Below are 26,298 nucleotides of genomic sequence, written 5' to 3'. Positions count from 1 at the left end.
AGTCCACACACCTCTTCTAATTAAGGAAGAGAAGAAAGAAGAGGACCTGCAGACTAGGCTGATGTGACACAGTTATTAGGCTGTTGGCTGGAACTCTCAGCTGCTGGGCCAGACGAAGAGGGGAGAAACTCTCCTGAGGCTGAACTCATCATTCCTTTTCCTTTCACCTCTTCCCAGCATCAACTTTTACAAAAAACTTTAAAAACATAATGCTGAAATCACTGCCACTCCATCAAAGCTGATTCTGCCCAATGAGCAGCAGATTAACTGAAAGACACAGACAACAATCATAAGCTTTGATCTCTTGGCAAACAAAGCTAAGTAAGGTTACTGCCCCATATCATTAGCATTCAAAGAGCTTTCCAGAGAGGCATTATTTCCAGGGGAAAAGAGAAAATAAACCAGTAATATATAACAAAAATCAGTCTTCTTTTTTGTAGACACTGATAATTTCGCTGGCTATAAAGTACCTGACAAGGGATGTTCTGCTGCTTGCAAGAAAACAAATGCACACTGTGTTTCCTTTATAGCTGCTTTTGAAGCGGACAGCTAACTGCGCCAGTGCTTCTGAGGACTGGTCAGTGTGGCAACTGAAAATGAGAATTCTCAATGTAAACAGTGAGCCTACTAAACAGTATGTCAGACTTTGTGACTGAAAACGTGAGCTTGAACTAAATGCAAGATCTCTTCCAGTCATTGAAAAAGAACCTGAAAGCTGTCCCTTTGCCAAAGAACAAATGTAAAATCAGGCTGCTGATGTGACAGACCCTCACTAAGATCAGAAGCTTCTGAAGACTGATACTCAGAAGGCTGGGTACAATGAAAGATGCTTTTCTTGCCTTCCAAGAATTCACTTTTGAGTCATAAATTCTCATTCCTATTTTCAGTACTAGCAACTCAATCACCACACTGAGCCTACCTGTACATACTGTGCTGTACAGGTAGCAACAAGATCTATGCAGCAATTCTCCACAAACTACATGTCTATTCCTTGACAGAAGCAATACACTCTAGAAATGTGGTCAACTAAATCAAAAGAAACAAAGTAATTCCATATTCTGGTCCCCAGGTTCCATATTCTATGTGGTCTTGACCAAGATTTTCTCATCATCTCTGCAATACAGTAAAAACTACTTTACTGGGGTGTTGCAAAGTTTAGAGTTTGTAAAGAACAGAATAAGTATACTCTGCTTCTGTAAAGGGATTTTGATATTCAGTGTTTGTGTTGTAGGCCCAGAAAAGGGGCTTCTGATAGTTTCCTTTAGGTACTGCATAAGTAGTCACCTGATTTTAGCAAACATGGCTCTGAAGGCAAAACCCAACCTTTAAAATACTTTTATTAAACAAACAAACAAAAAAAAAAAGTGTAAAAGAAACCCCCAGCCAGTATACACCATATATTGACCTTAAAAGACATTCAAAACACTGATCAAATAATTCTTATTTACAGTTGAGAAAAATATCTTCTGGTGACACAAAAGCTATAAAGATCTACAAAGATCACTTGTTCCCTGCCATCTGCACTTGAGAAATGCTTTCAACTCAGTCAGGATAGGATGCAAGAGAGGACAGAATAGGGTGCTTTGTAAGGAAGGAGGGGCAAAAAGCAATTGCTGTTTCCCACACAGGAGCTGTTGGCCAGTATAAAGTGCAGATATTCCACAACATTTTGCAACTACAGATCATGTTTTTTCCTTTCTATGAGATCTTAATACCATTTTGCACAGTATATTTATACATTAACAATAATGAAAGAACAGCTTATAAAGGAATTAATCTGGTTGTAACAGACAAGTATGTGTGAAGGTGTCATTACTGTCTCTTCAGCTCTGTAATCAGATTTGAATGTCTCTTTCTAAGCAGTGTTTGACTAGTTTGGATTGCTCTGTGTAGACATTACTCCATCCTGGTTACCAGTATTAACTATTATCACTTATCTATCACAGCTATCAGTGTACAGCTGTCATGGCTTCTTCCACTCTGGGTTAGCAGTTCTCAGCAGTGTATGAAATGGAGATAGAACTGAGTCACTCTTCCTTTCAGCACCAGGAGTCTACAGTAACTGTACTAGTTAAAAGTCTAAAAAATCAAAAATCCCAGCTCACAAAACAGGAAAATGTGTAACAGAAAGGGACAGAGACCTTGAGTGGCTGCTGAGCTGACTGGATAGAGCACCTGCAGTACAGACATGACCATAATTACTGATCTGCAGACAGTGTGGCAAAATCAGCACACTTGGCTCTGCTGTGTGCTTTAGATTCTGTTGTGTATTTCAAACTATTAACTTGTGAGTCCCCGGCCTAAAATTTTTTCCCACAAGCCTCTGTGGTGATTTCTATGGTGCTTTGTTGGGCTTGGTTTTTTTTCCACTATCTTGTTTTTTTGTTTATTTGTTTTGAGTTGGTTGGTTTTCTTAAAGCACGAAAATAGAGATGCTTTCCTTTCTGTAACAATAAAGCTACAAGGTTACCTCCACTAAATACTCAGTATTACCTGATAACCTTGCTGTGACATTTCTGCCTTCCTTCCCAGGAAATGTAACAAGAATTTCAGGCACCAGAGCAGTTCTCATCAAATCTAGTAGTGTTTAGCTGAAAGCAATACAAAGGACAAGCTAAATTCAGTGTTCTAAAGAAAAAAAAAAAAGCCTTAAAGATATCATTACTTCCCAAATATTTCAGACAATTCCAATCTTCTGTTCTGGTTTTGAAAAGTCAGATGACATTTATACCAGCTGGAAATGTCTCTGGGATTTCTGTTCTCATTTGAGAAAATAAAGATGAATGTACTGTCTTCTCATTAGCATCTTCTTTTGTGCCCCATCTCAAAGAGAGAGCCCTTCCAAAATTTTGCTTGTATTGTCACCATATATCACCAGTCACATCATGTCCAGCTGCAAACAGAAGAAACAGATTTGAAAGAAGCAGCATTGAATTGAAATTATTTCGTACATGTGTTTAGTGCTGAGAAAACAAAGCAAATTTGGAGATCCTTATCATGGAACATAAATGGATTGCACAGAATTTAATACTAATCTGCTATAAAGTACAAAATCAAACCTAAAAATCTCATCTTCACATCATCATATCTGCAATTTATAGATTTTTAAAGTACAGTCCAAAAGTAGAAATCTGTCTGTTATCAAAGGTTCTTTAAAACCATCTACATCATCAGCTTAAGCCTTGGAGACAGATTTGTAATGAGTCAGCCCGTAAAAGATGGCTAAAATATTTATTAAAAAACCTGATATCCTTGAATTTCAGTTTTCAACCCATTTCAACTGTTCAAGATCTACAAACTTTAAAAAATGCTATTATAGTAAATTATACCAATCCACTATCAAATGCATGGCCTTTTGAAACAATCTAGAGGACACATTTCACCCACGTAAACACCTATGTTACTACATAACGTAGTATTTGCCATCATGAAATTACACACCTGGCTAAGTCTTACAATAGCAAGTAAGTAATTTCACATGGCTCTTCTGATTCAATTCCTTAGGTGTTTTTAAGCCATGCACTCTAATATCTACTGTTTTAAGAAGCATTTGGCTCTCTCATTGTACCTTTCACTTAGAGCTTAATTCTAAAGCCACAGCATATCTTTATGGTACTCACCAGATCATCGACATCACCACCTTCATCTGTAGGAGGCAGAATTTCATTTTTCAGTTCTTTTGGAGCCAAGAACTAAAAATACAAATGTATTTATATGATACTGACAAAACTGAAAACCTTTAATGTTAGATTAACAGAATGTCTCCTCTGTATATCAAAACAAACCCGCCTGTACTTAAAAATCAGGAAGAAAATTTTTATGGTTTCCCCCCTCCAAAACCATCTTAAACTACAACAAAACTTCATAAGACTTGCTTTTAAAGGATTTTTTGGTGAAGTGTGTCAAAAACCAGACAGAAGGATATGGTTCTTGAGACAACACATGGTTAAGGTTGTAGAACACCCGGTGATAAGGATGCTGCAAATATTATTCCCAGTCTCAGGGGGAGATAAGCAAGGTGCATAGAAGAGAAATCATTTGAAGTCTACTAAGTCCACAGAAACAACCTCAGGCACAAAAAGTTTTTGAGACATCAATGGCTGGAGCCTGGAACTATGCATTTTTCTCTGCCCATCCCTTTTTGTCCACCATCAGACATGGGATTCTGGGTTAGATGGAAATTTTATCTGTTACAATTTGACCAGCTTTATGTTCTTAAAAATATTGTGTGCAGCTACAGAATGATCAAGGATAACAAACTGCCCCCCCCGATATGAATACACACATGAGCTAACCAATGGCTTCTTTAAGACATTTCCTACACACAGCATTCTAGTTCTGTGTTGAACTTACAAGCTTCCCCATTTAATTCAATTAACACTTACCAAATGAACAAAGACATGAATTTTTAAAAAAACCCAAACCTCTAACATGCTAGACTGTTAGAATGCCAGTCTTAAAAACAGAAAATTCATTATGTAAAATTGCATTGCCGTAGCTGCTGATACAACTCACCATATGCCCTTCACTTAAGGCATGACATTCATAAACAGAAGAGAAAGGTACGTTACTCAGATACTATAAAAACTGAAATCAAACATACAGGCAATATCTGGAGTACAACCACCTCCAAATTATTTCACAGACTTTCCTCTTAGCCTAAAAATACCCCAACTAAAATTGTAGGAAAAAAAATAGCAATACTTAACTCTTATTTTAAAAAGCATCCAGTTGTCTACAAGTCTTAGTTACTACATTTTTACCAATATCCTTAATATAAAATCTTTTTCTTTTCTTATTAAAATGCACCAGAATGAATATACAGAGCCAGAAACAATCCTGCCCCCCAATAAAACATAGATGTGAAGCTGAGGAGGAAAAGCCACATTCCAAGACTGAGTTCTGTCACCCTTAAGTCAGAAACAACTTCAGTATAACTCCAGATGATGAAAGAGAACAGCTAAGTAGAAAACAGCCACATTAAACAGACTATAAATACCTGCTTAGATAACTCTTTTGTGCTAAAATGGAGCTGCTGTTCAGCTGGGGACTTCAACTGCATCAGCCAGAGAGGTTGTGGAAGAGGCCCTGGGATCCCTATCAACATCACCAATCTCTGAGACAATACACTTGTAATGTGAAAAGCTTAAACATTATTTTAAATAAATAAAATATTCTGATCCTTCTCTAGAACCCTAGTAACAGCTTTAGACATGGGGTAAAACTCTGTGACTTTCCTTTTGCATCCTCTAGGATGAAAAGCAAATACATCATGTTTGGATAACACCAAAGACAGAGGATACAGGCAACCTCTGCCCCGTAGTCTCAGCGACCAAAGGTCAGACCTTTCCTACATCCTAAACAGCAACATCTAAGAGGAATGTAGAAATCTCACTCCACAGACAACATTCATGTTTTAACATGCTGAGTTTAACTTATCATAGAGATTCTGTAGCTGAAAAAAAAAGAGGCAGGGAATGTGACAGGGCCAGAAGGAACTAGAATTTCAGGATGCCGTTATGTCTGTGTATCTTTTTTGTTGGAAGAGATCTTAATCTAGTAGTAATATAAAGCACATACTTGAAACTAAAACCTAATGACATTTGTCAGCTCTGAAAGGCTTTTTGTGCCAGATCAAATTTCCTTTTTTCATATTTAAGAGTCAAATGCTTTTTCTGAAAGTAGCATATTTTGCGAAATTTTTACCGTCAGCTTTCTCACACTGAATTACACAAAGGAAGCCAGAAGCTAGAGATATGTACAATGAAGATTTGCAGTAAATTGAAACCTGAAGTTTCCATCAAATGCTGAACATCCAAAGTTGGGTTTTTTTTCTGAAAACCTGTTTTACATTTATGCAAACGCAAATTACATATAATAGCTGTGCTGAAATCCATTATCTTCCCCAAAGCAACCAGAAAAAGCACTTGACATTCCTGCTCTTTTAACCTACCATCCTTGTGCTCTAAAAAGAGTATCTCCACTGTTACAGGGGAAAAAAAAAACATTTTTCTCAGTGAGAGGAAAATATGCGTGGATAACCTACATCAAGCAAAAAGAAAAAGGAAACTTTGACCTGTCTAATAAGCAGCTTGGTAAGTCTTTCTTTTTCCTGTGGACAGCAACCCTATAAAACCTGTAATCTTACAGACAAAACAGTCCTGAAACTACTAGCAGCTAGTAAACAGCACGTAAGAGAAAGGGCTCTTGTGTCACACAGGACTACACTGATAGACAAGCCCATGACCTACAGGATTCAACATAACCTCTACAGAGGTGAAGAAAACATGGACCTTACTCTGTTGGGAGATACTTGAAAAAAATCCAATATAACCCTTTAGTGAAAGGTATTGCCTTCGGTACAGAACACAAATCAACGACTTTTGCAATCTGCTGTAGACCTAGGAATGCTGGCTTTGTATCACACATGAAACCTGTGGCAGGGTTTAATTGGACCAAAGAGGACTAGATTTTATACCAGCCCCACAACATCAAGATAAAATATTCTATCCCTGCAGATCTTACTCCAAGAATATGCAGTCTCCCAGTTTCTTAATGAAAAAGTCATGAGCCCTTAACAGACATGGGAAATCAGGTTCTGGGTTTGGATTTGGACAGTGTGCGGGGAAGTGGTCGTCTAGTGAATACCTGGAATTGCCAACTGCTTAGTCAGCAAAGGATGCAACCCAATTACTCTGGAAGTTAAGGTAACTGCCATGTTAGAGAACTCTGCAGCAGACCTGATTTCATGCAATATCTCTTATTCCCCCAATTTAATGGGAAGATACAGTTATTGCATGACCTTCAATCAATCAATCACAAAATGACCTTCAATCAATCACAAAATAGTTTCCTGTATTACAATATATGGTGATTGTAGGATGATGGTAAACAGAAATGTAAATTTGCAGTCAGTCTACAGCTGCTTTGCTCCAGCTTAGCCTGGCAGCTGTGAATCTAGTCCGTGGTACTCTATAATTTGTGCTGCATTCCTATGCAGGCACAGTATTTTTTAGCCACCACAAGCTCACAGTGAAGACAATGGTATGCTGCAAGGTCTTTGTGATTAGTAGAGATTTCCTTAAGGAACACTGGCTATTTCACACAGCATTAGCACATTTTTTGAGCATCAGTGGTAGTTTCAGACCAGAAAGTAAAGTTCTCAAGAACAATATTGTCTGAGGAAGTTTTCAAGTAAATTCATAGCACTTGAAGTAGATAAAGACTGATACTCTTTAAAACCACCACTGAGGGAAAAGTTGCTCTATACATTCATGTGTAACGAGAAATACCAGTAGGTCCTTCATGTCTAGAAAAATCATCATACTCAGTCATTTGTATCCTGCACATGTGCTCAGCTTTCTGGACTCTTAGTTTGTTAGCTTTTCATTTTCATGACATTTCTCTGCCTTCTTCACCTTGAGGTAAATTGTTACAGATGAAAAAAGCAGTTTCTAAAATACAACCTTTTTCTGCTCATTAACTAACTCATAGAGAACCTACTTCTACCCACTTCTGGCTATTGCTAATGGAAGGCCTGGAAGTTGCAAAAATCAATGGGGCATCTTTTATAAAAGCTACTTCTCTGCAAAATAGTGATTTAGCCACAGGTTTACCTTTGGGGGTCTGTGATACAAGGACCTTTCACCTAAACTAGCAGCCTGATACAAAAACATCCCTCTTATCCTCTCCACACAAATACGTTTTTTGACAGCAGATCTGAATTCTGCTTCCTTCCAAAGACAAGGCACCATTCCGCCTGTTAGAATTCAGTCCTTTGTAACCTGGACATCCTTCATTCATCACTGCAGTTACTGAAATGCTATGTATGTGTAGAAATTATACCTGTAAATAGTCCAAAACCCCCATTTCCAAAAGTATTATGGTCACCAATAATACCCCCACCATCATGTATGATGTCCACCAATCCACAAGAGCTGCATAAAGTGGAAAATACTGGTATCACTGTATGTATGGTGAAAACACAACAACTTGAATTGCTGGAGTTCACAAAACCTTTCAAAAAAAAGGTATTGGATTTTTGAACTCATTCTGCCAGTGAGAACACATTTCTTTCTGTGAAGTTCAAATAGTGATCTTACACAGGTAAACAGTACTCTGCTGTTCCACTACACTGCGTTGCTGAAGTTCCTATTCTTTCTAGAGGATATTTTCAGATAATTTCACTACATGCTACTTTTTAAAGACCAATTAAAGTAAAACATTGTAGTACATGCTAAGGTATTTTTGCTCTGAAATGTGGAAGTTTCAATTGTGTGGCAAAAGAACATTCTTATTTCTTCATATGGATCTTATTTCATTCAGCTGAAGATTTATCCACGTAAGAAATTCTTCAGTTCCACAGCAAGGGCTCTACACAAACAGATGCTCATTAAAAAAAAGGTACCTTTTCAGCCTCTTCACCAGTCACCGAACTTTCCTCTGCTTCATCTTTAGTGATCAAAGAAATTCTGTCTGAAAAAAAAAAGACATATAAAAATATCATTAGAAGGCTTCCCAAAAACTCACCTAATGTTAGAAGTGAAAGAAGTGTTTCACGTTCCAACTTCTGAATGTGTCATCATCACCAGCAAAAAAAAGAGTATTGCTCAAAGGAAAATGTGACTTGCATAAATGAGTCAACTATGATATAAAATATGATATAAAAATAAATTAATGAGCATATTCATAAGCTTGTGGAAGTATCCATTTAGGAAACTGCTAATATTGTGACAATCAAACTAATGAGACACTAAAATCATAGATCACAGATGAAATGCTGACAATCTATTCAAAATTACACTTTTAGTCTTTCACAGCATGCTCTTAGGTCCTCAGAAAATATTAACTCCTAGCATTCAGACACTTGTGCTGTAATTACCTAGTCTGACTACCAAAGTACTGGTCCTGCCCCACTTTGCTCCTTGCTTGTGCCAGCAGCACCACCCTGTGCAGTGATGTCCCACCCCCCCCCCAAAAAAACATTGAAGAAATCTCTATTTCTTTTGACCCCAATGGTTTTTCCAGTCTAGCTCATCACTTGGCCACACAAATGCTTGTGCCTGAAAAAGCAGCTGTGGGTGTGAGAGCAAAGAATAGGAGACGCATAAAAATTTCAGCAGCAGCATAAGCGCAGTATCACCTTCATGTGCCCAGAGAGCCACATGGCAGGGGTTTCATGAAACAAAGGAACTTGTCAGACAGATCTCCCTTTCTTCTGAGCCACTAACTCATTAACTTACATCCATCCTCTTTTGGTGACTGCAGTCACTCACGACAAGGCCCAATGCACACCACATTTGGTAGAAAAGACGTGACGGGTGATGTGGCAAGAAGGAGAGAAAACAGGACTTCTGCTCTTGGTAGCAGCAAGTAAAAAGCAATTTCAGCTGCCTACTGGAGCAGCCAGATTATGCATAAAGCATCAAGATTTCATTTCACCATGTTCTTAAAAGAAGATAATCTATGCTGTATGAAAATATCATCTCTTTTTGTGTTTGTTTGATTTTTCCCTCAAAAATGTACTCCAGTTTGTCAAAAAGTCTGATTTATACTAACTAAAAATTATTCATGGCTTTTAAAAGATCCAAGTTTGCTGTTTTCAAAGTTTATTGGTTTCTTTTTCCAAATTTATATGGAGAAGGTCCCCTACAGCACTACTGAATATAATACTCTTGCAGTGTTGTCCTGTGCCAGTTTTTTCACATTGTTAAACAAATTCCAATGGAGTTGGATGAAGAAGACATTACAGCACGTCTGGAGTTCACCACTTTGAATGGTACTATACAAAAGCACATCACTGCATTTTATAGCATGCACCCTTAAGAGATACAGGTAGGCATTTAACATTTTCTTAGCATTGGTTCCATATAAAAACAAGAGAATGATGTAAAAGATTTTTTTTTAGGCCACTATGTTTTGTATTTGTGAAAATGTTCCTTTATTTATCTCTTGCATAGTCTCTGAATGTCTTTTAGAATGGCACTGCCTTGTATCACCCAGTTTAATCATAGGTAGGTGCCATATCACCACATATTCTGCCCTTCAGGTTACTTAAATACAAAATGATCAGTGACACATTTCAACGCTATCTATGACGTTTTGGAAGCTTAAACTGCAAGAATCTTTTTATAGCTCTACTGCATGAGTTTTTCCCATTTATTCTGAAAATTCAGCTGAAATTGCGTCTTCTTCTCCGTACCCCATAACATTTAATTTGTGTTTCTTCTTCCACAATTAATTTACCATTTCAACAAGACTTGGCAGTGCATTATGAATAATGCTGATATGAAACTATTACTGCAGAAAAGGAAGCTGCAACATGGAAGTTGTTAGGGTTTTTTTTTTTAAATAGGCTGCAGGAATGAAGCATATCAAAATGCTGCAGTAGGGTTAGTCTAAGTGCCCCACTGCTAACAAAGTTTTCTTACTTAATGGGTAAATGCATAATACAACGAGAAATTGTCTAATTTTTTTGAAATGCCATCCTACCTTGTATCATGATATCCCAGAAATCAGCTAACGCTTTATCTTCCAACTTTGATTTCAGGGCCTGCAGAAAGTCATTAAAGCACTGCACCTTGGACAGCTGAAAAAATAGAACAGCAACTGTAAACAAGAAATACTAAAACTATTAAAGAGCACTGCAAATTTAACTCTTCATGAAGTCATTTAACACAGTGAACACAAAAGTCTATAGAATTTCGTTTTTATTTCTATTAAAACCATGAGTTCTAAGGAAAGGTGAGCCACAAAAACTGCCTTTCAGAAAGCTAGTAAGACTTTCTTGTAATTAGCCTTGTTGAAGAAGAAAATTGTAGGATTACATCTTTTCCTTGCACAAGCATCAGGTCATAAGCCTTCTGTTTTATGTTTCAAAGAAAACAAACAACAGCAAATAATACCAGAGATGCTAGTCCCCATTCCAGTAAGAATAAAAACCCCCATAAAATGCAACTCTATTTCTAAAATTTGAAACATATTTAAAGTTAAATTCTTTTTGCTGCAGCAATACATTTTCAAGTTTCTAATACAGAAAACAGGCCCATTGTGCCTTTAATTTGAAAGAGATAAGAGTATTCACACAATAACATTACCTTCATGGCCTCCTCTCTAAAGACTCTGATACAGTCAATCCCTTTCATGTAGTACTGTGAACCTTTATTTTCCAGGAACTGATCAATGCGGTTTATCAACTGCTGACTCACTGGAAGACAAGGAGAAATCAATCAATCAATCACAGAATGCACACTCTCAAGGAAAAAAAAACCCTTTTCTTTTACATCTCTCTTTTTCTACTCCACAGGCATCTAAATAGTTAATCATACCCACACTGCCTCAAGCTACACAAGTTGATAATTGTTATCTAAGCTAGTGACAATTATTTCAGCCTCTCTGGAAAAGCCAGATATACTAGGAAGAACCTCAAGCATGCCCAAGGTATACTTTTCCCTGAAAGCCTAGAAAAAATGCAGTGGTCTGATTTGTTTGATAAAAATTTGGGATTCTAAAGCTTAGGGAGGTTAATGTTCTACAACACAAGCATATTCCCTAAACATCCTTTGCAATAGATGCATATTTCAATAAAAGCATTAAATTCATGAAAAAGGTAAAATAATGTCAAACCAGCATGTGTAGGGTGATTGCAGTTAAAAGATGTTGCTGTTATTGACCTCACAGTATGTCTTGTCTCTTGTACAGGCAGTTTGATAATTTTTCATCAGGGCAAAGATGTTACGATTACAGAGATTATAAACTGTGCGTGCCTGACAGAAAGAAGTAGAGGTAATCAGCGAGGATGTCTATCAAGGGAGATTAACAGCATTGTTGCCATTGAGGAAAAAAATTCAGGAAAGCTTTCTGAACAAGTCACAGCATCTGCCTGTCCTGTTCTTGTACTGTTAAAGACCAGTTAGTGGATTAGCAGAACCTCTCCCCTGACCTATAGCCCTTCCCAGCTCCAGATGTTATGGGCATAGATGTCACTTCAAGTATCCCAGCTATGGAAGCATCAAAAAAGAAAATCACCTGCCAGAGTGGTGGAAGAAACAAGAGGTAAAAACATCAAGAAGGAGACATTGTTTAAGTACTGTGTTCCACTCTGCTCACTGTGAGCATGCACAGCACTGGCTGTTATATTATTTTCTATTAAATGCCTAATTGAACTGAATCTGAAGGACAACATCTCTGAATAGAGTGAAACAAGGCATGTTTGATATTCTCCCACGAGCTTTTAACGGTTTCTAGAAAAGGAGGCAGATAATGGTTCTGCCCAACAGCAGCTGCTGCACAAGAAAGTGCTAAAGTGACTACAGTGCCAGAGGTAATCAGCTCACTGTATTTATTTCATCAGTAGCTGACAAACTAAATTGAAGTCTCACCACTTAAGCTTCCCAAGTAAAGTCAGTCCATTTTATTCATGGTTAATGATTTTCTCATTAAATGTTCTAATTTCTTATGAATTGCACTAATAAAAGCAAGTCCTGCTGGTGTTTTCAGTGGTGGTGGTGTTTTTTTTAAACACTGCCTTCTCATTGATGTGTTAAATTAAAACCCCAGGCACTATGAGGGTGCAATAAAAGTCTTTATTGTCAGAATGATTCCAGCATACTGTTTGAAATTATCAGATACTCTACTACTTCTTTTGCATTTAATTTTTTTAAATCCCTTTCCATTTGATTGCCCTGGCAGCCATCAGAAAAAAAACCACTTTCTTGCTACTGACTGTGACGTGCCTCCTTTTGAAACCTGTTGTAAGGAACCAAAGGAAACCTGCAATGTTTTACCAGGCACTGAGAGTCCATAACACATGCAGCAAACAGCTTACATGGTAACAGTATTTAAAGTCAGATTCCTCTAACATCCTGAAATAGCTTGGCTAAAGAGTTGTTCTGTCCATTGGGTTTCCCTTAAATGATAGGCCAATGATTGATGAATCTAAAATAGATAAAAATTCCTATGGTCTGATTAGACTACCAAATTACTTCAGGGGGCCAAAAGCTATACTAAAGACAGTAGATAAGGAAATTCTTGAAGTGGCTGCTGTTCCTTTACACTTCTAATCCGAGAACTTCGCTGATTTCCTGCTGCCTTTTCATTAGTCTGAATCTTCGGGTCTGGATGCTGCAAAAAATAGATGTCCCTGTTTTTGGAGCAAGGCATGTTCTGCATAAAGATGTCTTTTTAACTAAGCTGTGATAAGCATTAACTCTGATGTGTCCCAGACCAATCTCAGGCATTGAGGTTTTGAAGAGCAGGCCCTTGAGTCACAAACTGACAACCTATTCAGGCCACTTCTGTGTAATTGTAACTTTTTTCTTCTCTCCCAACTTCCTCATTCCACACACATTTAAGGAAGTGAACTAACAGACTTCTACATTTTGCATTAACTGGAATTTCTAGAACTCCTAATAACCACCACATTCTGCAGAACATCCCAAGAAATTTTAATCTCCTCTTTCCTCCTTCTACTGTACCTGACTGGTTAGATAACAAATATAGTTATTAGGGGTTGGAGAACTGCAGGGGAGAAAAACCCATGGAATTTAAGATCTTCCAGTTCTAGCAGAATTTAATCCCTTCCCCTCTGGCATTCAGATACATTTGCTACTCCAAAATACATTCACCAGTGCTGTCATTTTTTGTGAAATACGCCACGAACAATTATATTCACTTGTTATCTCTGAAAAGCTACAGTATAAAAGTGCAGTTATATTTTCATGTTTGTTCAGTTCAGCTCTTGGTCTTGATTACTATACCAATCAGATGACACAATAAAAATAGCCAAAACTGTCTATTATTACAGTCCAAGTTCAATTCCTTGGGGATTTTTTTCCCCCTAAAAAAATGAAGCAGGTTAAGACAATAATTCTTCCTTTAGACAAAAGACTCCCACTGTTAATCTTCTGATTTACGTGCTGCTCGTGGCAATGATTTGTATTCATGGACAGTGCTTAAAGTACGATTCACTGACAAATCAGTTAAAACACCTGATAATTAATTTTAAAATACTGCTCTGTATCATCTTTCTAGAACTGAAAAGAAGAAAGAAATTCTGAACTGAAAATGGTACTAATTTTTACGGACCTCCTTCATCTTTAAGCCAAGAAATAAGAATTTTAAGATCAAGTTCTGTTAAACTACCCCAATACCCTATGAGGTGCTGTTCAGTTTTGAAATGGTGTCTCTAAATGTCCTGTGGGTATGGATCAGAATTATTTAGGCTGGATGTCTGAAGGACGTATGACCCAAATCCCTGCTAAATACAGGGTTCACTGTGAAACAGGTGGCTCAGTGCTCCAGACTTGAGTTCCATGTAGCTCCTAAGATGGAGTCCCCTTTTCTGTGTTTGAATCCCATCATTGTGATCTTTATTATCTTTTTCCCCACAACTTCTAATTCAAATTCTGTTTGTTGCAACTCAGAGCTTTGAGTCTCAACCAATCACTGTGCTCTTCAAAGACAAACCTGGCTTCATCGTCTCTGTGAAGATCTACAGAAAACTTCAAAGTGATTCTATATACTCAAGTATTTGGTTTGCAAAAACTCTTTTAATGACTGAATCATTTTCATCAAACCAGTCATTGCATTTGGCCTGCCTAGCAGTAGAGTATGAATAGTCTCTGAAACACACAAAAACATCCGGTAACATAAAAATGCAGACAAACCGCAAAAACGTGCCAACAAAAAATGAAATTAAGTATTAGCTTTTTTAAAAACTATCTTAGGTCCAGAAAGGTAATTAACTATACTTATTTCAACAGAAAATCTTGCAATAAAATATCATCCTTGTTCACATGCAGTTACTGACTCCATTAACTACATTTTTCTAGAAATGCCTAGGAATAAAAATATTAACAAACTTACTATAAATATAAAACTGAGAACTTAATGCAATTTGTCTCTGGACATTTTTTCTTAGTCCATGAACTGCTGAGCTGCCATTGCAGATTTCTCTAGCAGATGATAATCGGTAAAATAAAAAAGCTTTTTCAGCCACAGGATTTCAGACATCATGTTCTCAGACAGGAGTCCTGTAAGATGCAATGAAATGTGGCCTATAAACTCACATAGAAAATTTACAAATCAAAGAAAATACTATGCATGTGTCAATATCTTTTTCTACTCCCCTGATTCTATCTTCTACAGAAGCCTATGAAAATACAACCCAACACATCAGACATGTTGTGCTCTCCAGAGATGCAGACATGCATCTCCTTCAAATACAAGAATGCAAGGTTTGCAATACATGCAAACCTTCAAATACAAGAATGAACTGGTAGTCACGTAGCTACTCCTTTGGCATTACAAAGATGGCAAGCACTGACTGCATTTGAGAGTCTTCTCTGAAGCTACAACAGTGAAGAAACTCATTGGGAGCAATGATTAGATTCTATTCAGGTAAGCTAATCTATTTTATGTGCGGTCATTGACAAAAACGTCAGAAGCTGTTATGAGAAGACGTCTCTTTGTGATGACTGTACACTTGTGACTTGCTCAAAATAAGATTCTGCATAAAATGACATCTCTCTGGCCAGGAATGCAAATAAGAAAGTAAGGATGTCTAGAGGGGAACACAATTCTAGTTTCATGAGCATCAACGTTAATCAGCAAGCTGATACCATCAAGCATAACTCACCATGTAACCCTTAGGCAGCTCCCTACTGTAATAAATTACAAAGTTGTCAGGTAAAACCAAAGTTCGTTATTGTTTCAGGAATTGAGCTGCCAGTACAGAAAATCTATCTCTAAGACCCTTACCAATCTGAAAATCTTTGATTTTCTAGAGACATATATTCAGGCATTAGTGGCCCAGTTCTCACACAGCATCAGACATGGACTAACTTACACTTAAGACTTCTGCTATGAAAAGTATAAACCCTGATACAAATCCCAGTGAAGGCACTGCAGGAAATGTAGTGGTACCTATTTTCAATGATAAATATACCATCAGGACTTCCTACAAGCTTGTTCAGAAGAAAAAGAAAAATAATCCCCTTGCCATCCTCTGGTACTGCTACCTTTATAATATTGGTGTGGGTGTGCCATTAACCTGCAACTTAATTAAAAAGCTAGTGTAGTGTCAGTGTTTAAAGTACAGCTATTCCTACTGCTACAACTTCTCTATCTACTAAAAAACAACGCACCTCCAATCAAACATTTGAAAGGTCCTTCTCCTCCCTGTGGAAGGACTGCTGTTACTTTAAAAGGTGAATGTAAGCTCTATTCAGTTAGGAAGATATAGTAGATGTTTTTTTAATACAAGAAAGAAAAACAGAATGCAACTTAGTAGTTCTCCTGTCTGCATCCTGACACATAAAATGCTACCTTTTTTACAATGAAGTATTTGAATGCCACGGATTAATCTTTTCTGCAAAGAAATTTTATATTTCTTACGTTCTAGCAGGGGGAAAAAAGTTTCATCATTACATGACATAAAATTATACTAAAAAAACTCTTTTGAACCACTGAATAGTTTTAAGGCAGAGTTTACTATTTACACAACCAAAGTGCAATACAGCAAGCCATTAAAAACATGCCTGCAATGTTGAATGTGTTAAGCTACCTAAAAGGCTCTAAGGCACAAAAAGGATTATGCAGAAGAAAGAGATAATATGCAAAGCATGTTTTTATTTATAGTGGCTTCTATCTCTCCTTTAAATGGGTGACTGCACTACATTCTGTTTAACTACACCTTATCATTACAGAGCAGATTACATAGAATAAAAGCAAATTGCTCAAAATTTCATAACCTTCCAAACATGTACTGCAGTTATCTCCAGCACAACTACCAAGTGGACATATTTAAGCACTCTTCCTAGTTAAACCACCTTCAAGAGTAATCACTATACTTATTTCTGCCTTAAAGCTTTCCTACATGATAGTATTTATCACCATAACAAAGTAGTCAACTGTTTCACAGTTTCTGTATTCTAATGTATTGTACAATGCTTTTTTACTGCATCTTAATATATCTGAGATTTAAGAACACAACTCTAAATATTTTTTAAATAACTAATTTCTTCTGGATCGAACGAAAAATACATGCAAAAAAAGCTAGCTAGCTGGCATAGAGGTCTGGAAATTCTGGAGATAAATAGCTACGTAGGTTTTAACAGATGGTACCACAACTCAATATGCTGCTCAACACACTCCTCAAACTACATCCAAAAGGACCAAAGGCCTTGTTGAAATACCCAGCATCTCACTTAAGTACCTCTGCAAATCTTTCTTTGAAAAGGAATGAGACATTAGTGGCTATTTGGCAGATCAGGTTTACCCTGCCACAACCTTCAAATTGCCCATCCATCTTGTGCATTCTTTTTAAGACACCTTTGGATTATATATATCTTTGTATAGCTACTCCAGGAGGGAAATACCATACAAACAAATGATAATTCCATTGCATTTTCAGACTTAGGCCATGCAAGACTGCTTGACCTGTGCTTTGTGTTCTTCTTCATCTCTGAGAAGAGTCAGCGTACACAGAGTCTCCTCTCAACTTTCAGATTACACATACTAACTGCTTATTCCACTCTGAATTCACCTGTGCTTTCTTTCACTCACAAGCAGTAAGAAATGATCTTTCCATGTAAAGATTTAAGTCCCAGGCATGAGAGTCTCTCTTTTGTTCATGGAACTGTGCACAGCCAACAGCCCTCCACTTCAGGCCAGAAAGATCCTAGCAATGAGAAGCTGGGGTTCATTCTGAATGAGGCAGCCAGTGAATACCAAGGGATCTTCTGTCACAAACACCTGAGGGGTTGCTCCGGTGCCTCAATGTAGCTGTCTAGTGCCTTCTTACCCAAACACAGCTACCTAAGACTTTTAATTGGGGAAAGAAAGTATTGACAAGGGAATTACAAATGACACCTTCCTTGGCTGAGTGGCACTACAAGCTAACCTGTAAATTCCACAGCAACTCACACTGCACTAGAAACTTATGTTCAGATAAATGGATTGCATTTACTGAACCCTGAAGGTGCTACTAATATAATTAAGATAGACAAAAGTCATTTACCATCTTTGAAGTCAGCATTTTTCTTCCTCACCAGAACTCGGAAGTCTTCTGCTGGGTTAACACTGCCTACCTAAAAAAAGTACAAAAACCAATTCAACTGTCTGCCAATATTCATCTCTTCTTGTCAGGCAACTAGAATCTTTAATATGAAAACAGAAGCTCTGCACTTCTCTGCATTCAGACTCACAAATGCAAGTACTGCACAGTACACCTGGCAATGGTTGGTTATGACATGAGCAAGATGAACTCACTCCGCTGCACTGTTACAAGTTGACCACTTCTCTGGTGCTCAGAGGACAAAAGCACAGTTCAGGTTATCTGCTAGTTCAGTTTTGAGATCTTCTGTAGCACAGACCTCTTAGACCTCCCTAATCTCACCAGACGCTTAGTGTGGAGTGGGAGCTCCCAGGCACGTGGGTACAGAATCAGTGGTTTGCTACCCCAATAGGAGCCTGAAAATTAAAAGCTTGCACTTAAATCATCTAGGCTTTCTGGCACAGTCTGACGTCTTAAAGCCAAAGCTCTAAATGGGCAAAGTGTAGAAACCTTTCAAAGGAACTAAAACCAGGTCAAATATAAATAAACACTGAAAAATAGATGCATTAACTTGAGGGGAAGAAAACTAACAACCCTACATTGCTTAAAATTTCCTACCAGCAATTGGAATTCTCCTAATTTTTGAAAAATTTTTATGCTTTGTTGTCAAAATAACTCATGGACCTTTCATTAAGTTTGCTTGATCTTGTCGTGTTTCTTTTAAATCTGGCAACGTCACTTTTCAGGAAATATCAGAAATTTATATTAGGAGTGCAGAACATTGAAATCTTTTTAGATTTTAAATATTTTTCTAAGTATCAATAATGCATTTTTCAAAATGAACCTTAAAGAATAGCACATTGGAAAACAAATGAAGTTAGCTCAATATTAATTATTTTTTTAATAATAAGAAAACATCAAATAAAGGAAGGTGCACAGTTATGACACAGGTTTCATCTACCCACAGAATTAAGTTAGAAGTTGATGCCTTTTCCTGGTCTTAAAATCAAGAATCAAACACAGTTAGAAGAAAAAAGGGATTTTACCTTGGTATTTATTTTAAGGATCTTTAGGTGCATCACGTCCAGGTTGAATGCACCGAAATGCCCACCACAATGCACACCCCCAATAGATCGGGTGTAACATTAAAGGTTTTACTAATTAGCATATCTATCACAGATTCCCCAATGAGAGGCTCAAGTGAGCCCCCCTCCCCAAGGAACCTTCCCCTGGATGGTTCTATCTTAGTTTACAGAATGTGTTCTGGAGAGGACTTTGGGGTCTGGGGCACACTGATCCATAGCTACAAAGCTTCTAAAATGTTTAGTCTCCTAGCTGAATAAACAAGTCCAAGAACGTAGGCTAAAAACCACCAAGAATACGGAAGTTATAAAAAGGTATAAAAGGGGTATAAAAGAAAAGGCAAAAAATCATCATGGCATTAATCTAGTGGCAAGATTAAGCCAAATTTCTGATTTAGACCCCCAATTAATGCAGAGAACAATGTCTAAAATCACAGCAATACCTTTGATTAAATACACAGAGGCAACATCTATGTTGCAGAAGATATGAAAGACAGCAAGAACAAAATTTACAACCACTGAGCTCCAATTCTGTTTTCTGCAGATCTTCAGGCTTTCCTTTTAGAGTTCTAAACACCAGGAGAGAATTTTGTCCTAAAATATCCACAACTGATAGAAACTTGTGCTAACACATGCCTAAGGGCAGAGAAAGTTGTCTTTACAATCTCTAGCAGCGAGTCTCAAATGTGCAAGTAGACAGTATTTCAGTCACGTTTCAGCTAGAAACCTTCCTTTTATCAGGAATTCTGTACATTCACTATAATAGACTTAGAGAATTAATCTTCCCCTTTAATAATCAGATTTGTAAAAACATGCTTACAGAGGTGATATTGCCTTCAGCAAGTTTCATGACGCTAAAGCTCCCTTCCTCATCTTCAAATTTTGGTTTCTTAAGGCTGGGTTCATCTTCGCTGCAAATGAGAAGGACAAAAATGAATGTAAATTGTCCTGCCTACTAACTAGGGAGTCAGTAAACTAATGAAATATGCGCTGAACTAAACTTCATTACATAACTGTTCCAAAATCAACACTTAACCATGCCTCATTTTTCCCCCAGGCTGCACAAACCATACAGTAGAAACAGAGATTAAACTTTATCTTAGCATAAAGCAAAGGTATCACTGTTGAAGCTATGAGATTATTCATGCTTATTTCAGGTGTGAATTTCCTTATACAGACCTTCTTCACCTTTCTAAATACAGAATATTTCCATTCACTTTATTTGGAACCTCTATGTTGAGTTAACCTTGGTAATTTCCAGTATATAATGTGGCATTTGGTATTCTCACTAGATTTTCTTCTAAAATGAAATGTCAGTGAAAATTTACCATTTTAGTAAGACATTAATTTACTGTTCAATCACTAGCTGCTAGCTCCTGTCTTGGAATTTATAGCTAATACAAACCTGTTTACACAGTGGCTTTTGAGTCTAATGACCCCTATTCTCCACCAGTACATGAGAGCTCTGTAAACTTCCACTTATATTTGTTAAAACCTGCTAGACAAATTCCAGCTAAGCAGATCAGAACTCTTAGGACATTTTAAGCTACATCTCAAAAGACTATTTATTATTTTATTTAAGCTATTTATTATTTATTATTTAAGCTACATCTTTCAAAAGACTATCTATTATTTTAAAAAACTAATTGTGATTTTGGACTACTTTCTTGCTTTGTCCTTAGAGGTAACATACAGCAAGGTATACATTCAAACTAGGAACTTAATTCTAACATCTGACATGCTACACTTTAGAGCACATCTCAGCAACACAAGAAAATCCAGACAATCACAGAAGGGGAAGAAAATCAGATGCTGTCAGGCTACTGACACAGACAAATTGATTTCGGTTTAAGAACAACTGAAAGCTACTCAGCAACCCAAAGGGCAGGATTGCGTTCAAGGAATCCCAAAACAAAGTAACAAGTTTTTCTGAAAAATTCTACTGTTGTGAAAAGAAGAAACTGCTTGATGATGAAGGGCAAAGCCAGAGATCCTGGACCAGGAGCCATTTTTCATTCTACAAGATTAGAACTGATTGCAAAAACGGCATTGCATGTTACAGAAGCAATCAGCTATTAGAAAGAACTTGTGGAGTCTTCCTTTTTGCTTTCTGTAGCACACTCCTCCCCTATTTTACAATCACTGTCTATCTCACTTTGTTTCAGCAGTCTTCTCTGTCCTTTACTTAATTCTGTCACTATCGAAATGAAATCCCTTCTCCTCAGCAACTCCTGCCATTCAGCATAACCTTACGTATCACTCTAGGAGAAATGATGACTTTAGTTATGCCTAAGGACAAGGATAGGATACCTTTGCTTCATTCTCAGCTCTGCTGACTTTCTGGCTAACCTTGAACAAGTTGCTTGATTGTTTTGAACAGCCAGTGTGTCTCTCTGTAAAAGGAGAAACTGATACTTATCAACACCAGAGAGTTTAGAACCTCTACTGGAACCAAAAATCTTGTATATTGACATGGTTTGATGAAAGGTTGTAAAAAACAACAAAAATTCTCTTTTAGATTATTTTCCTCCAGAAGTATATGGCAATCAAATTTCTTCTTTTTCTTCCTGCATTATTTTTACTGATTCAAAATGCTTTGGGATTGGAGGAAGGAGAAAATAAATGATGATACTGCATTTAACATCCTAGGACCAAATCTACAGTTGTCATTAATCAGTGCAGCACAGCAGAAACTAATGAATCCATAGCCATTTATACCAGCCAAGGATCTGACATTTAGAATATGCACTGATTAGCAGTATTTTTAAACTGCAAAACGTGCAATTACTATTTGGGAAAAATTAATAAAATACAAGATTAATTTAAAACACCCACTTCTACATTAATATAGAAGCCTCTCACATCCTACAAAGATGGATAAGGTAACAGCCTCTCCACAGCCAACATAAGAAGGAAAAAGTAAAATGTCTTCTATTTTGCAGGAATTTTTTTAAACTAAATTATTTTAAGCAGATCTTAAGCAAAAGCGACACAAATGAATACTTAAAATCTCTATTAAGATATCATGCCTATAATTATGCTGCTTTAGTCCCATCAGACCTTAAAAATTAACAGAAGAATCTGGTCAACATGATGACAGGAGATACAAATCAGTTTTAGAACACAAAAATAATGGTCAACACATCTTCTAGACAACTTTTCCCAAGCACTTCAGTGCAACCTATACCTGAGTTTTAATAAGTTGAATCTCACAGAACCATAGCATTTATAATCACAGAATGGTTTAGGTTGGAAGGGACCCTTAAGATCACCTACTTCCAACGCCCCTGCCATGGGCAGAGACGCCTCCCACTAAACCAGGCTGCCTAAAGCCCCATCGAGCCTGGCCTTGAACACTGCCAGGAAGGGGGCATCCACAGCTTCTCTGGGCAACCTGTGCCACTGCCTCTGCTGTTTAATATTTTCCTTAGTCACTGTTGCAGAATGATGTACTTTTCTTTATCTAGTGAATAAATTAAATCATCTCAGCTTTTCCCCAAACACAGAACAAAACCATACAGTTAAGACTGTTGTTGTAGCAATGATAAAATACTACCAGTTCCATTCATTGATACAGCAATACCATTTTTTCTGCATTTTTTTGAAAATCTTACTATCATTCATTCTTCTTTGCATAGTTGAGTCTGTATCCTTTCACTTCCTTTACAGATATTTTTTTTAAAAATCATTTTAATGCCCTACATCAATTTCTATCTAAATTACTTTTAGAGAGGTGATAAAAGCAGCTGTAAAGGAAACCAGTTTTTAAACAAAATAGATTTCCTTCTTGCTTGCCAGATGCTTTTGGGAAGATATATTTTAAAACAACTACCAGTAATGGGTCACTGCTTTTTGTTTAAATTCTCTCTCTAGCTTGTTTGAGCCCAAATTTTTTACCCTGTATTTCTAAACTGCCTCTATCACTTTTTAAAATATACATATAAATGTACAGATGTACATAAACCCAGAGAAACTGAGGCACGGAGTAAGGAAAAGAGAATTCAATCAGTAGGAATTCACAGACACACCAAGGCAACAGGAACACACTGAAATCAGCAGCAACAACAAAAAAAAGCCAGGTGTTTCCCAGTCTGTAGAGAGAAATGTAGTCATTAGTCTTAAGCAGCAAAACGAGGAGTCCTGTGTCATGTCTTCCCAAAGCAAATATGCTGAGGAGGCTCTACCTGACCCAAAGTAAAGGATGTATAACAGCTCAGCTAAGCAAGAGCTCAAAACACCTCAAAGATGTCGTTCCTAGTGCTGAAAGGACTGAACCTAAAATGACAGAACGAAGGGAGAAGGAGCTAACTGAGAACACTCCAACATTTCAGGGACCTACTAGTTATATTATAGATTTCAATAAATTAATTTCTAAGAACCAGATTTTGTTTGAGCAAATTGATTTGGCAAGGGTGACAGTACCACTGCAGTAGCAATTTAGCATTTATTCTTCCCATTTGCAGCAAAAATAAACTAAGCACAGCATATTCAATAACAAAAATACCCTGTCTTAAAACTGTTCAAACAATAACTGTTCCAGGAAGAGTCCATAACAGCTTGATTTTTTTGAGACAACCACATTAATTGCACAGCAGATTATAATGAAACTGCTTTTCTTCTGATATTCAAAATGAAAGCTAGAGAATTACCTAAATCAAGCATGCTGAGAAGAAAGGCTCAACTTCATGGTTAATTGAAAGTTCCATGGCATTTATTCTAAACTAAATTAGACCCTCTCTTACTGATATTTGAACTGTTTTACAACCAGCTCTAGGACAAACTGTCTGACCAGGAAACAGGAAGCAATGCAACAGGTTGTCCAGAAAGGATGCTCAAACCCTGAAGTTTTTCAAGGCCAGACTGGATGAAGCCCTACTTAGATCTCACTGATGGTCCTGCTTTGAGCAGCAGGTTGACCAAGCAGCCTCCTGTGGTCCACTCCAACCTGATGGACTTTGTGATTCTGTGACAGCAAATACAGACATGAGGAACTTACACACTGGTTCCTAGGGTGTCCTACACTGCAAGAAATTACCACCACTATTCACAAAATACTCCAGACATTCTGTGACACCACAACATTCTCTATCCATCAGCATTTTTTCCAGTGTGGAATTCACTGATTTTCCATTCAACGACTCTAAGCCTGCTTCATCCAGCAAAAACAACTTGAAGTGTAAAAAACCAAAAAGTTTCCAAAACATCTGTAATACTTCTCCAACTTACTTGTCTTTGAGGATGTCTTGTACAGTCTTCTCTTCTTTTTTCTTGCCAACTTCCTTTAGGGGGAAAAGTGCTTTTACTCTTTCAAGAGGAGCCTGACACCTTTCTCTTACCACACAAGGCATCTCCAGCATTTCTAAAAGGTGCTGTTCAATTGGCGGCAGTGGCTTATTGGGGTGAAAAGCCTTGTGCTGCAAACACTGCAAGAAACAAAACAGTCTGACCAAAGTAAAACTTTCAATTATATTAAAAACTTTTAATGTAATGCCTGTACGCCTGACACCATATGGTATGTGCAAAATATCTTCCATATTAAACATACTATCTTTGTATTGCTGAAAAATATTTTGTCTCTCAGTGGATTGAGAGTCTATGATCAACTGTTTAAGGAGATTATTAATGATATCAAACAAGAATACTGATGCAGATGAGTCTTCCCACACTCACTGGAATGAGTTCTATAAAAATTATTAGAAAAATCCCAGGAATGAAACAGTCATCTGCAACTGTTCATATTTTTAGCTTCACTCTACCTTTAAAAAGCAGTTCTTTTATAAAAGAGTCACACAGGAGAGATTTCTAAACATTTCAAAATTAAGTAATGAGATCTATCCCAACCAGACATTCCAGTTATTGTAACAGTTTAATGTGCCTCCAAGAAAATATTTCTTCCTGGTCAATTAAACTCAGTATGCATACAGGAGGAATGTTCACCAGTTTAAGAGCAAATGGAAAGAGAATACTAAACGTGCACAGGTGAGGCACAGAATACAGGTATGTTTGGAACTTAGCTTTGAAAGGAGTAGGGAATGAAGGGGCCTGACAGATGCACAAAGCTGGAACAGATGGTGAGAGCTACAGAGAAGGATTTTTCACCCAAGTGTAGAGTCAGTGCACACAGTCAGGGAGCCAAGCAGAGGGGGAGAGACAAGGTTAATGAGGCAGGCTATAGAAATTCCATGGAGGGTTTTGAAAACAAAGTAAGTATCTTTACAATTTTGTGAAGTGTAGGATGGCAGTAGAGAGGTATACGCATTTACAAATATACACACAGATACCAATGCATGCACACAAACACATCAAAACATGTGATGTCCACAGGAGACAAATTTTTTCCATGTCCATTGTACTGGGTGCATTAGACACCACTGTGAATGTAACTACTCAGTAAACTAGGAATACAGCAGAGACTTGCTCCTCTGTTGGCTGTCAGACATAACATTAATTTAAAAAACAAAACCAAAGCAAATAAAAGCCCCTATTCACACTGGAAAGCTGCCAATAAAGAAAATCCAGACAATATGTGACACATAATACTGATGTGTTTTCAAGCTGCCATTAAGATTCCAGTCCATATTAGAACACACTGTCAAAAGGAGGCAGTTGTACAAGGCTACTGATTTGGAAACACTTGTAATGATTTAAGGCACAATTATTTTGAAAGAGAGTAAAAGCATTGCTGGAAGCTGCAGTAATGGCTCTTTTGATACAAAAAAAACCCCCCAATATAAAACAACATTAGGTAATTGAATTAAACTGACGAAGCAAAAAACCTAAGTCCCCTGTTATGCCTATGTTTCAGGCTTTTGTAACTGAACTCTTCATGTGTGCAGCCAAGGAGCTGAGCAGACTGAGTGGCCACAGCATCCACTTTTGCTTTTAAAGTTGATGACAACCTCCAAAATCTGAGATGGCAGGTACTGTCAAAACTCAGGTGCTAAATGGAGACTAAGTTAAACAGACAACCTGGAGTTTCTAAACCAACAGTCCCTCTTAACCTTGCTTCCCCTTCCTTCTGCATCCAGCAAGAACCACTCCTACCTTCACAGCTAAAAGGCAACCCACACTGTCACTGCCTTCCAGACTCACTGTTCTATTCACGCACGTTGTCAGCAAGGCACTAGCTCCTGATTGCTCTTCCTGATTTCCTTACATTTC

At 37.4% G+C, this 26,298-nt stretch overlaps 1 protein-coding gene across 2 annotated transcripts in view; it reads right to left on the bottom strand.

Annotated features, from left to right (window-relative positions):
* Positions 1–1,319: 1,319 nt before the first annotated feature.
* Positions 1,320–26,298, bottom strand: part of XRCC5 (X-ray repair cross complementing 5) — a 50,258-nt gene continuing 25,279 nt past the window's right edge. Inside the window, exons 14-21 of one of the 2 annotated variants that reach the window (XM_042040998.1) lie at positions 24,364–24,560; positions 19,958–20,048; positions 18,020–18,089; positions 11,097–11,206; positions 10,492–10,588; positions 8,408–8,475; positions 3,621–3,692; positions 1,320–2,893 (exon numbers count right to left, since the gene is read on the bottom strand). In XM_042040998.1, the coding sequence (XP_041896932.1) occupies positions 2,879–2,893; positions 3,621–3,692; positions 8,408–8,475; positions 10,492–10,588; positions 11,097–11,206; positions 18,020–18,089; positions 19,958–20,048; positions 24,364–24,560 (720 nt within the window). In that variant the 3' untranslated portion in view covers positions 1,320–2,878. Of the gene's footprint in view, positions 2,894–3,620; positions 3,693–8,407; positions 8,476–10,491; positions 10,589–11,096; positions 11,207–14,865; positions 15,033–18,019; positions 18,090–19,957; positions 20,049–24,363; positions 24,561–26,298 lie in introns of those variants that run through there. The other variant, XR_006018168.1, reaches the window with a different exon arrangement.

This window comes from Corvus kubaryi, unplaced genomic scaffold (genome assembly GCF_017639235.1).
Source record: "Corvus kubaryi isolate FWS band 111438036 unplaced genomic scaffold, C.kubaryi_AGA036_p1.0 37396, whole genome shotgun sequence".
NCBI lineage: Eukaryota > Metazoa > Chordata > Aves > Passeriformes > Corvidae > Corvus > Corvus kubaryi.
Note: the sequence above shows the minus strand (reverse complement) of the source record. Positions and strands in the feature narration are given on the sequence as shown.